The sequence below is a fragment of the Polypterus senegalus genome, chromosome 9 (assembly GCF_016835505.1).
Source record: "Polypterus senegalus isolate Bchr_013 chromosome 9, ASM1683550v1, whole genome shotgun sequence".
Classification (NCBI taxonomy): Eukaryota; Metazoa; Chordata; class Cladistia; order Polypteriformes; family Polypteridae; genus Polypterus; species Polypterus senegalus.
The window spans coordinates 126,976,666-126,989,820 of NC_053162.1; the positions used below are offsets into that span (position 1 = coordinate 126,976,666).

At 37.9% G+C, this 13,155-nt stretch overlaps 1 protein-coding gene across 1 annotated transcript; it reads right to left on the reverse strand.

Annotated features, from left to right (window-relative positions):
- Nucleotides 1-281: 281 nt before the first annotated feature.
- Nucleotides 282-5,914, reverse strand: si:ch211-154o6.3 (uncharacterized protein LOC563854 homolog). The gene is made up of 13 exons (XM_039763798.1): nucleotides 5,677-5,914; nucleotides 4,980-5,137; nucleotides 4,692-4,846; nucleotides 4,454-4,577; nucleotides 3,410-3,531; nucleotides 2,856-2,942; nucleotides 2,508-2,594; nucleotides 2,290-2,378; nucleotides 1,992-2,205; nucleotides 1,779-1,904; nucleotides 1,189-1,354; nucleotides 996-1,108; nucleotides 282-750 (listed from the first exon to the last, which is right to left on the reverse strand). Exons 1-13 carry the CDS (start codon nucleotides 5,785-5,787, stop codon nucleotides 698-700), a joined length of 1,605 nt encoding a protein of 534 aa, XP_039619732.1. The 5' UTR covers nucleotides 5,788-5,914; the 3' UTR covers nucleotides 282-697.
- Between the last annotated feature and the right edge of the window lie 7,241 nt (nucleotides 5,915-13,155).

Here is a 13,155-nt window from a genome sequence, read left to right on the forward strand (position 1 = left end):
TCAAAGTAACAATCTCATAATAGATTTAAAAATATTTTCGGACTGAAGGCTTATATGGTCAATAGTTTGCAAATACCTGTCCATCTCATTATGACCAACAAAGTCTTAAGTGCCATTTAATTAACACTTTCTTCATATAAGTTTGGTAATCTACTTATAAAATACAAAATTGCATGTTGTTAATAGACTGAATTTACACTTCCCCCAATATGTAAAACAGAACAGAGATTAACTTTAAATATCCTTTCTCATTCAGTTTAAGAAGAAAAAAAAGAGACATGAACTGTAAAACAGTGATTTTATTGAGTTAGAATACCAAATCATCTACAAATGACAAGATGATGGGACATGCAATGTACTTTTTGAACACTTAAGTGTGTTCTACTAATGTGTCAAACTAGTGAAAACAATGCAAAAAATATATCATTCTGCAATGTCAAGAAGAATTATGGAGCTTGCTGAAGCTTATCAATATTCTGTTTAAGGTCAAAAATGATTAATATAGCTAAAACTGGTTGCATGTCTGTTCAGTACTTACAGATATTTCTCCGTTTCTGAGTCAGCCTCTGTAACAATGTTTTATTTAAAAGTTAAAACTTACAGCATATATATCTGGGTATAGTATTATGCTATTCACAGTGTAACTGGTTAGTTAATACATAGTGGCTAAAATGTTCAAAAGTCTTCATTATATTCTTCACAATAAAATACAGTAACTTCTGGAACCATCTTGTTCAACCTGGAAGTTATCTGTTGGGGGAAAATGTTCAAATAATTAAGACAAATAAAGGCAGTAGTTGAAAGATTGTCTTAAGGCTCAAGCCGACTCATATATCATGCTTAATGAATGTAAGCTGTGTTAATTAAATGCAAAAAAAAAAAATAAAAATCATAGGCCACTTAATGCAAATTCCCACAGCTCAACATTTCCCTCTTGTGGCTTTAAAGAAATACTGCATTTGACTTTTCAAGCCATTAATGACTTCTTGTCTCACCCTCTTCTTCTTCTACATCTTCCTCATCATTGGATAATTCAGTTTCCCCCTCAGAACCTGTATCCACAGGCTTGTGATCCAATGAAGACATTCTAGTCACAGTTACATCTGACCTGTAAATTCAACAAAGTTGAATGCAATGGATGAACAGGTTGAATACATTAAAAGTGAAAATTGATATTTAACTCCTTACTTGTCCTTGGTATTGGCAGGAAGCTGCTCCCACACAATTAGTTCCTCGCCTCCAGTTATCCAGCGGTGTCCCCCACTAGAAGTGAGCCATGTTGCAACACAAAGGATTCTGGAGGCGGTAGGCCAACACAGTGTTGCCAAGTAACTGTCATCAGGAAGACTACGAACTGAGAAGAGGGTAAACTTTGATCTCTACAGATATATCTCCATCCAAACATGTTTGTTAAACACACAAAAATAAAGTGGAAATCTGACTAATGACTGCTAAAACCACAACATGCTCTAAAAGAGTTTTAGATAATTCACAATACATTTGGTATGCAAAAATGTATTTTTAAACATGCTCAGAACAGATGGCACACTGTAATGTTTGTTAATTCTGTCCCTGTTATTACATCTTTTTTGTTTCCACTTTGTCCTTTTGCAACACCTGTTTGTCAAGAGATATTTCTATATTGGTTTATAATTCTGAATTGCCTGTCTGAACCTTACATTATACTCAGGGTATTCTCTTTATGGTGAATACACACAGTACAAAGCAGAATGGAACAATAAAGTGGTAATAAAGATAAAAAGAAAAAAAAAGCTCACGATTCAGAAAGCTTGAACCAGTATCCAGATCAAAACCACTAGATAGCAGTAGGCCATCTCTAGTTTGGCATACACAGTCAGTGACTCCTGACTCTGTACTGTGATTAGTTAGCTTGGAGATAGCACCTAGAAGTGAATACAGAAAGACACTGCAGCAGTCACAAAAATAAAATAATTGTGCATCAACATTTCATTACTTTGCTACATTCTCACCTGTTTTCCATTGTAGAACCTGAATGCTAGCCCGATTTGTACCCACATAGACAATCTCCCCCCGGGCACTAAGACTACGAACAGAAACCAGATGACCGAATATGTCACAGGTCCTTAAGTGTCTCAAGGGAATACTTCTTGCAGATTCTCCCTCACACTCCCACACCTTCACTGAACCATCCCATGATCCAGTAAACAGCAAAGGACCATGTGGCTGAAATGTGGGACAGAAGGACACTTCAAAAATGTGCAACTGTGGGTAAGGGATGCAGAAATTATTGCTGGATATTCACCTCACCTGCAGGGTAGATACTAAATCATCATGTGCTCTTAAGGACTGTATGTGGTCTTTAGATATCAAATCCCAGACATCAATTTTTCCTCCATCTATAAAGAAGAAACATTTTGATATGACCCAGGTACTCTCTCTTAACATACCCACAAACATACTGTAAATCTGAATTCAATTAAGGCCAACACACTCACAAAAGTGATAGCCAAATGAGAAAAATCTACCTGAGCCACTTGCAATCATTTCCTTGTGAGGCAGGAAACACAGAGCTGAAACAGCACTGAAAGTGTATATACTTTGTACAGAATGACCTAGAAATGAAAGGGAGAACTGATCACTAGAGACATAAATCAACATATCCATTACACCAACTCCTATAGGAAATCACTCATGCTACACTGTGGCTTATTCACCACATGTTCTTTTAAGATTACCACTAAGTTCACAAAAGTGAAATCTCAAGTCATGGCACACATCCCTGGGGAAAAGACTTGATCTAACCAAGTAAAACTGAACTGGAAAATTATTTCTGCATTCCCGAAATAGGAGAATATTCCTAATTTTTTTCTTACCTGTGCTTAAAGCCCAGACGAGCAGTGAACAGTCTACTGAACCACTAACCACAAATTTCTCTGTTGAGTTCATATCTAGGGAGTTTGCTAGACAAGGTGACAAAACAAGCAGATACATGACAAAGGAAAATAAGAAACATTATAGTAGTAAACAGATACATTAGTCTTTATAAAGCACAATTATTCTTACCCTGGTAAACAAAACCTTTTAAGGTTTATCAGAATTGAATGAAAAAAAAAAAAATCTTACAAGAAAAAAAGCAGAATTACTGATTTAAAGACATTTTTTTCAATGCTTAAAAAAGCACAAGTTGGCATGCATTACCAGTCCTACAGTGTTCTACAGTACATGTAGCCGTATTTAATTGCAGCAACAGCTAAGTGGATGTGACATGAATTAGGATGCAGCTTGAGTGCTGGGTATACACTAGGCAGCATCTGCAGGGCTTCTTAAGCCAACGCCAGTGCAAATACTAGACGATGCAGTGTCATTACTCAATGGTCACAGCGCAGCAGGGTATCAAGTGGCTATGTGTTACAAAGGAATTTCTCACCTAGTATTCTGCAATAATCCTTGGGTAAAACTGTAAGGCAGGTAACCCCTCCAGTATGTCCCCCTAAATTTTTCTCTTCTGACATAGTGGGCACATGCCATACTTTTAGAGTTGTGTCACGGCTAAAGGAAAACAAATGTAAAAGAAAACTCACTCACTGAAAGCTTAAATTAGATAAACTAAGCAGACTGAACACATTTCAGGGTCAAGAGTGATTAAGTTTATTAGTGTGCTCATGATGCTCCATTTGTAACAACATGCACATCCAAAATAAAGATCCTTCTCTTTTATGCTTCATTCTAAAACAGTTTATAAAAACTCTTTTCTTTGATCCTTTGTTCTAACTTCATTGTATGGTTTACTCTCTTCCTTAACCCAATCTTATTTTGGGCATCTTTGAACCACTGCTTACAGTATAAGCACTCGACTTACTGTTATTGGTATTCAGTGCACTGTTGGTTTGTTTTTTGATGATGTGTTTTTAGATTGTGTCCTTTACTTACCGTGTCATAGTCTTTAATTATGTTTTATAGTTTATACTAAGTGCTACTGCATGATCAATGATAAAATTCACCAGGCACTTTCAGCCACTGTATTATCTGATGTCCACCCCCTAAAATGGACTCTTTATGACGTGATAAAAGAAACAAATTAATAAACCATATCACCAACTAGTCTTTCAATTTGTAATATTGCCGACATTTGCACTAGTCCATTTGGCTTCTGTTCCCATTTTTTCCGCCCAGTACAGGTTTACAGGTAACTACTAACTATACGTCCTGGATGGAACAGGGCTCGGTTGTGAGGCACACAGCTTACACAGAGTCACCAATCAATCTAACTTGGTTGTGTTTGATATGTAAATGTAAACTACAGTATCAATACAAAAATACTTAAGAAACATAAAAGAATGTGCAAACTTCAAAGGGAGGAATCTGACTGAACCTTCTTGTTTGGAGTCTGGAGGGAGCATCATTAAGCACTATAATTTCTTCCCTTATACCTGTCAATTTTGTTAACTAGAGAGATGATGATGCACCATACCTTCCAGAGATCACATAATTATCTGAAACACCAACACAGGTAATAATGTCATTGTGACCTTTCAATAGCCTCATACGAAACTGTGTTGCTTCCCAGGCCCTTTTGAGAGAGGCAAATCCAAAATCTGAACCAAAAACAAAAAAAAAAACTATACTTTGATTTTGTGATAAACATACACATACTGTATACAGTAACAAATTAACTGATGCAACAATACAATCTGTTTTCTGTGGATTACCAGATGGTCCATCTTTTGGCTTAAATGAACTTGTTGAGCTTTGCTTTTCACATGAATAATTCAATTTTGCCTGTTTTGCTGGCAGGTCTTGGGCGAGTCTAGACTCTGGGGAAGAAGTCTTATCTTCTGACGTACCAGAGCTGCTGTCATTGTATCTAAAATATATTTATGAAATAAAAGGTAAAAAAAAAAAGAATTTACTTGGTGTTTCAACCTGATAATCAATACAAATCAATATAATATTTTCTATAGACATTTGATTCGCTGAATTGCAGCAGCTTGCCATACATTCTCTTCATTGGCTCCTGAGTGGTGTCTTCGGATTGTTTCTCCTGAAAACCGAGTTGCTCTGTTTGTTCTTCCTTGGATGGTTCTTTGTCAACAATTCTTTGTTGCTGTGCCAGCAGCTCAGCCAACTGGGCACGGAGATGTGCTTTATGAGTTAGCTGATATTGACAGAAAAAGACACAAGCTTTTGATTACAATTCCTAATGGGAAAGCTTCGTTGCCGTGAAAATAATATATTTATACAATTTATCACAAGTCGGTAGGATTTCTGCAGACAACCTCAAGCCTGCCAGACATAAAATCTGCCAAAGTAGAAGATTCCAATCCACAGCATGCTAGGAAAAGCACAAACGAGTAGGAAGCTATACTACCCCCACGCAAACAACAGAGCTGTTGTAACACTAGACAGTAAAGTTTATAGTGCGTGTCATCTTATGAGTCTAGTGTCCAAAAGGACAGAATTACTTGGGTAACAGGATGAGACCTTAACGCACAGCAACAGAAAGGGAACGGCAGTTGCCACTGGTAGAGTACAGTGAGTAGTTAATCAGTTAGTAATATGGAATATCATGCACCACAAATGTACGCCGTTTTAATCGAAATTATAACGTAAATCGCCATCGCATTAGTAAAATTAAGCGAGAATGAAAGCGGCGAAAACTAGCTAAGAAAATCAGGGCACTGGTTTAAACCGCACTTTTTCCGCTTCCTCGCTGTTCAGCTCGCGGTGCAAAACCTCCAGAGCTTCTATCTGCCGGAGCTTCTTTCTTATCTTCCTGATTTCAGAAAAATGCAATGATGCCAACATGATCACTTCTTCACACAAACTAAAACCGCCTCACCCTATCGCTCCATTGGGCTGTGTTTCACTTTACATTACACTTGGCGGCGCGTCATTTGAAGTGCAAACAAATCCGACCTTCTCCTACGGAACTGAGTGCGGCCTCTGACCTCATCTGGCGGAAGTAAACTGTGTTTTTAGTAACTAGAGGTGGGGAAGCTGATTTTAAGACGGTTAGAATAGTCATATTTCGCCAGCGATATCGTTGTTATTAATTATTTTTTACACTAAATATCTATTTATTTTGCGTTTAAATCAAATTTCGTAGTTTTATTCACAAACGCGCATTTAAATAAATCCGATATTAACTAATAACCATTCACATTTTTCTGCTTTAAAACAGCTATGACGGCACACAGTATCACCGATAGAACATGTCGTTGCAACGAATGTACTAAACTAAATTGTATAGCTAAAAGAGAAGTATCATGAAGTAACCTGGAAAACGTGTCCACACGTTACAAAGGCAAATGAAGAGACATGCGTTTATATTGAATTAACTTTTGTAAGTACACTGCAAAGAACAGTTACTCTTTACCGTCAGTTATTTTAACATGAAAAAGGTTAAATGGTTAAAATAATCCAAAACTGAACTGATATAATGTGTTTACAAAATGAATTACTACCTGGTAAATAATTAAACCTGAATATTGCGTTCATAAGAATTAATTCTGAACATTTTGAAATGACCAATTATTTCTGGTATGGCGCCCCCAGACTCCCTAGATTGAGAAAGCCCCCACAAATGATATACCATTTGACTTGTCTTAATGTTTAGGTATGCAAGACATCAGGCTCTCTGTGCCCTTATCCAACACCCAAACCCCAATTTTGAACCTCTAACCAAATAAAACTAATTTTTAGGCCATTTTTAAACCATATTTTGAGCAGGAAATTATACCTGAATCATAAATGAGTAAACCAGTTAGCGTCTTCAACAAAAATGATCAGCAGGACTTGAAGTTGTGTAAGACACATCAAGAGATTCACCACCTAATAGGACACAATTGGTCAAAGTTACTCCTTTTCACAAAACTTCAGAAATCGTTAATATAGGCACGTCGGGTGTTGTTTTATGCAACTTTGAGGTAGCTGATCACAAATATAATATTTTTCATATTTGTTTTTTTACAGGTGCTCCTAACGCTCAAAAGGCTACTTCCAGAAGATTAAAAAATTAGAATTTTTAAACATAAGCATTCGTGGGGTATCGTTTCAAACTATTTTAAGGTGATTTTTGATACTTTACTAAGGATCTAGCCCACTATGAACAGCTATCAAAAGGATGAAAAATGACAAATTTCTATTACAATAGAGAATATTTTGACTTTAAACACACATTTTAATATTTCAAATATCTGACACAACTAATCTTGTTTATTATGTATTTTTACCTCATTACATTTCTTATGAACACACCAAATGTGGGTGGCTTGCACTCATTCTGAGTTTTTTTTTTAAATTTCTTAATATTTCTACAACAGCAAAGATTCAAATTTTCACTTAATTTTCTAGTTGCCTGACTACATTTGTTAAGAGATTTTTGTAGGTTTTTTTTTGTGGCATTCTATGATTTTAATAGAACCCTGATACCATAAATGTATAACTTTCATGCATTTATTTAAGAAGTTTTTTTAATGAGATAAAGTTGACTTTGAATACTGTCTACATTTATTTTCTGTTGTTGAAGGGAGTAAAATGCATGTCCCACTATTATTATTATTATTATTGTTATTATTTGTTAAGAAATAACAAGACAAAGACAAAAATAAAGAGTTCCGGATGATGCATTAGTCAAAAAAGACAATTTTTATTGTCATTCTGTAGAGAAACATCAGACAATCAAGTACAGTACAATGGTTCTTTTTATGTGATAATGGCAGGTGCCCACTAAGCACACATGTGTGACATGACCCCCCCTCTCAGCTCAAACCCATCGGGTTAGGCGGCCCAAATCAAGATATCATAAACCAGAGAAAGAGCATCAGTGTTATCTTGGAGAAGACCACAGTGATAAATGACCTTGAATCAATATGGCCAAAGGTCCAAAAACCACCTGGTTACTCGTGTGTTAGACTCCTTGTGAATGGTCACCCATTGCAATGCAGCATGATCCATCACCACGACCTGAGAGGTAGCACCTCAGCTAAATCACGGTCCATTTAATCACCAGGGGCCTCATGTACAAACGGTGCGTACGCACAGAAATGTTGCGTAATAACATTTCCACGTTCAAATCGCGATGTATAAAACCTAAATTTGGCGTAAAGCCACGCACATTTCCACGGTACCTTATACCCTGTCGTACGCAAGTTCTCCACTTCGTTTTGCAGACTGGTGGCACCCAGCGTCAAAGCAGTGCTACTGTTCCTGTGTGGTTTGTCTTTCTTTTTCAGATCCACTACACTGAAATTAACCACATATTGTTTATTAGTTTAATGCATCTGATTGTAATTAACCAGTAACAATATAATGGTCCACGGAATGGTCAAACTATTCCAAATACCATAACTGCTTTAATGTTGTTACTCTCACTGAACTTTCTTCTTCTTTCAGCTAGCGTAGCAACACAGTGTCCTTTAATTATTAACAATATAGATTATTTAAATGAAGTTAAAGTTTTATCTGTATAATATAATAAACATATTTTACTGCATTTTATCTTAAAAATGATATTGTCATCATATGTAAATATGTGCTTTATAAAGTGGCTCAGGTTGTGCAATATTATAACTGTAGTGCAAGTTTACAGTGAGGTGATTGTACTTATAAGTACAAACAGTTTTACAAGGAGCAGCTGATGGACTGATTACGTTTAGAGCTCTTGGGATGAAACTCTTTCTGAACCGCGAAGTCCATACAGGAAAGGTCTGAAGTGTTTGCCATGTGAGGAGCAGTTCAAATGTTCCTGAACAATCACCCCTGGATCTGTATCTATGTCATGCTTAATCAGTGAGGTTTGACCTGGTTGCTCGCATACTACTTCCAGGATAGCAGTTTCTAGCTCCCGTTGTTGGTGTGGAGTCAAATTGGGTCTGAGATTAAAGGAATGGTTTTGAACAAATAGGGAGCAGGGTTGACCGAAGGGAAGATCGGCTCACTTTCCTTCCACGGTTTCAACAAATTAATATGATATACCTGCTCTCTTTGCTGACGATTGGGTTATTTCACCAAATAGTCGACGAGCCCTTTTCTTTCCTTAACCTTGTATGGGCCTTGCCAATGAGCCAGTAATTTAGAATGGGAAGTAGGTACGTGCACCATGACATGATCCCCTGGGAGGAATTTGCAAAGGGTGGTGTTCCTATTATAATATTGAGCCTGCGCTGATTGAGCCTTATCAATGTTTTTTTAATAGTGGTTGAATTATCCCAAATCTATCGCATAACTCCTCAATTTATTTGAGAATATTGGTGGATGGGACAGCCTCCTCTTCCCACCATTCTTTTAGAATATCCAATATACCCCAGGGCTGACGTCCATATATAATAATTTAAAAGAGGAGAACCCCGTGACGGCATGTAGAACTTCCCGGTAGGCAAATAGAAAGAGGGGAAGCAATTGATCTCAATTCCTCCCATCCTCATTAACTACTTTTTGAATCATCTGTTTAAGAGTCTGATTGAATCTCACTACCAACCCGTCAGTCTGAGGGTGATAGACAGATGTCTTTAGATGCTTTATCTGGAGTAACTTAACAACCTCCCTGAATGTCTCTGAAATAAAAGGAGTTCCCTGGTCTGTTAGGACTTCTTTTGGGATTTTCATACTCATGCAGAGACCCCTACTAATTCCTGTGCGATATTTTTTGATGTCGTCATACGTAAGGGAACAGCCTCTGGATACCAAGTAGCCTAGTCCATGATGACCAATATGTATTTATGGCCTTGGGCAGTGGGTTCCAATGGACATACGAGATCGATGCTGATTTGTTCAAAGGGAATGTCAATCAAGGGGAGTGAAACTAGAGGAGCATTGTCCATCCTAATAATTTGTCTCAGCTGCCACTCCGGGCAAGGACTGCGGAAGCGACAGACCTCATAATATATTCTGTGCGCATGTGTGTGTTGGCCATTAACTGATACCATTGCATTTTTTGCAAATTTTAAGAATTCATCATTCCTCTGCTCCCATTTAAAGGAAGCCGGCGTGATCCTGAACTGAAAATGTAAAGTGTTCAGAGGATCTCTGTTGACCTCATTGGGCAGAGTTTCAGCCCGCCTCACCTTCCTGGCAGTGGATTCTTCTTACGGGTTAGTAGGAGGGCTGTCTATGCCATCACACTGAGTAACAACATGAGATGTTTCAGCCGATAAACATGGCATGGGGGCAGCTGAATTTGAGGAATCCCCGTCTATAACTAGGCCCATCTTATTAATAGGAGTGGACATGTTCAAGCCGCTGCTACATTTGGACCAGTCGCTCCCTAATGTGACTGGGAAAAGGGGTTCGGGTATGACTGGGACCGTTTATTTATTTGGTACGTCCTTAACGGTTACCATTAATTTTTTTGGTATGTCCTTAATGGTTCTAACACAAAGGGCAGACTTGTAGTAACAGGTTTACCTATGTATACAAGATAGACTGGTCTTATTTATAAACCACTGTTGCGGCAGAAGAAAACGGTGTACAGCAATAGATATGTTACTCCTGGAATCGAACATAGCGAGAACTCGATGCCTATTAAGTAAAACCACTCCTGTATTGGGGAGAGAAAGAGAATTAGTCAAAGCACAGTACCTTTCTCCTTTGGCCCAGGAACAATCCATCAGCACACTCATTAACGGGCAGGACGTGATGATATGCCCACCCTCCCCACACTTGAAACAGCAGGGAAGATTAGGCTGCTGTTCTTTGGGCTGGACTGGAGGAGTGACATGTCTTTGTTAAGCTGTTCCAACCTCTCCGACTTACAGGCCACTCAGTGGCGCTTAATCACCTCTATTAGGGCTTCCATATTTTTATATGGATGTTTGCAAACATGCTGGGCAAGATACTCAGGGAGGGCGTTTACCAGGTTCTCGTAGGCTAACTGCTCAACCACTTGACTGGCATTATTAACATCTGACCTTAGCCAGTGCCCTGTTTTTCCGCAGATCTCGAAAACCGGGGTTCTAGTTGGCTTCTGTGGGTTAGATTGGTAGAGCATCCATTCCCTCGCCTGCTGGTCCGTCATAACACCGTAGCGCTTAAAGATCTCGGCCCTTAAGGGGTGATAATCAGTGGCCTGCTCCTTGGATAGATCGTAATAGGCTCACTGCGCTTCGCCCTTCAAGTACAGCGCTAGTATGTTTGCCCAATCTGCCCTCGGCCAATGGTTTCTATTGGCGGTATGCTCAAACATTTAAAAATGTCATCCCTCTCATTAAGAGGCACTAACTGAGGAGGGGGAGGACGAGCCGCCTTTGGTTTTACCGCTACTGGTACAACTGCCCGAGCTTTTAGGTCTTGCTCTTCAGTCATCCTTATGAGCAAATAATCCTGCCAACTACACCAATCTGTGAAGAAATAACAAGACAAAGACAAAAATAAAGAGTTGGGGAAGCTTCCCATTATGATGTCCGGATGAGAAGTAGTCAAAAAAAGTTTTTAAGGTTGTTCTGTAGAAATATATCAGACAATGAATAGTTTAGTACAACTGTTCTTTTTATGTTATGGTGGCAGAAAGGAAATCTGAATTTAGGAAGAAGTGGAAATTAGATTATTGGAAGGATCTAGAAATGATGTCATCAGAGAGTGAATGAAAGTGACATCATTGGAAGGAACTGGAAGTGAAGTCATCAGAAGGAGTCGGAAGTGATGTGACAATTGGACCCTTTGGCTGCCTCCTAAGCGCACATGTGTGACTTTTATTATTATTATTATTATTATTATTATTATTATTATTATTATTATTATTATTGTTCTTTATTCCTGTAGCACATGATCAAATTCTGGTATGTGCTGTTCACTCATGGTAAGACTCACTACTGTGGCCAGTATGGTACTGACAAAGTCTTTGTTAGGTGAATAGCAGGATACCTGACAACAAATTGTTACTTTATGATTAATTCTAAAAAGTACCCTTAAAAAGACTTAACATAACCTAACCAGAATTAACATAACATGAATAAAAACAATGAATTCTTTATTTGCTTGAGCATGTCCTGCCATGGTAATTTTCATGAAATGGGTCTTGGAAAAGTATTTAGTTATGAAAAAAGTTAGAGAATAACAAAAGTAAAGAGCAAACTTTATTACAGTGAGTGACCATCATGGGTATAAAGTGAATGTGTAACTCTGATGATAAATTATAGGGAGAATAGATTTTTGAATTCCCAAACTTTGTGTAGCATGTATGCCCACTCATAAAGCCAATTCTCAAATTTTTAATGCTTGCTTTATCTCACCATCATCAGTGGGACAGGGCATGGAAACAAAAACACTTTCACAAATAAACAGATATGATTCAGCACAGTGCTTGATATAGAAACAAATGTCAGTGCTCTCCATTTTTCTTGCTTCTTGGTCCTCCTTGTGATGCTGTTCATGTTTAATACAAGTTCTTAATCAAGCTTTCCCCCTTGGAGTTTTTGCTGCTATTATATGAATATTTCTTCTGAAGATGGGGGTTGATGGGTGGGGGGAGGGGTCCCTATTGGAGTTTCAGTTTTGTACACTCTGTTCTAAATATGTCGTGACATTGTTTAAGTGGAGTAGTGTTTTATTAGATGGGCAGTCAGTTACAACTGGGACATTATGATATTCTTCAGTTATTTATTGGGAAGCATAGCCTGATGTTGGGGCTGTCCTTTTCACTGGGACTTATGTTCATTCTAGTAAACTACAATGACTTTGAAATAGCGAATGATTGTAATCTGCAGATAATGGTGTTATGAGATTAGTTTAGTGTAAAATGAACAATGAGAAAATATTTATTTACTTTTGTGTGTAATTTCACAGGGTACTTCATTTATATCTAGACAACCTTTTGTTTTCCTTGTTTGAATTTTATACTTTTATGGTTAGGAAGATCATTTAACTTATCTGTTGTGATTTAAAGCATCAGGAGGACTGAGGTGCTGATGCACTTGTTCTCTTTTGCTTACACTCAAACCGATGGGAAGACAATTTTTTGCTACAGAGATTTACATGCAAGTCTTGCTGGACTTGCTGACGGGGGATTGAAACAGCCAGTGATAGCGAGTAACGTCCTATCTGCACATGCATTCTGCTAGTGTTTCATTAATTTGTACTGGGAATCTGTTTGCTGTCAGTATTGGGAATTGGAGGTTAAAAGGAAGAAAATATACAACATACACAAGTTGGAGTAACCACTGTCAATGTAGAATTGAA

Bases quoted from the DNA above. Each gene is read 5' to 3' on its own strand.
- si:ch211-154o6.3 (XM_039763798.1), bottom strand. From the start codon at position 5,787: ATGTTGGCATCATTGCATTTTTCTGAAATCAGGAAGATAAGAAAGAAG. The intron at 5,138-5,676 runs GTGCGGTTTAAA...TGTCAATATCAG, and splicing joins ACAGCGAGGAAGCGGAAAAA to CTAACTCATAAAGCACATCT. The intron at 2,379-2,507 runs GTAGATTTTTCT...TCTTCTTTATAG, and splicing joins AATGATTGCAAGTGGCTCAG to ATGGAGGAAAAATTGATGTC.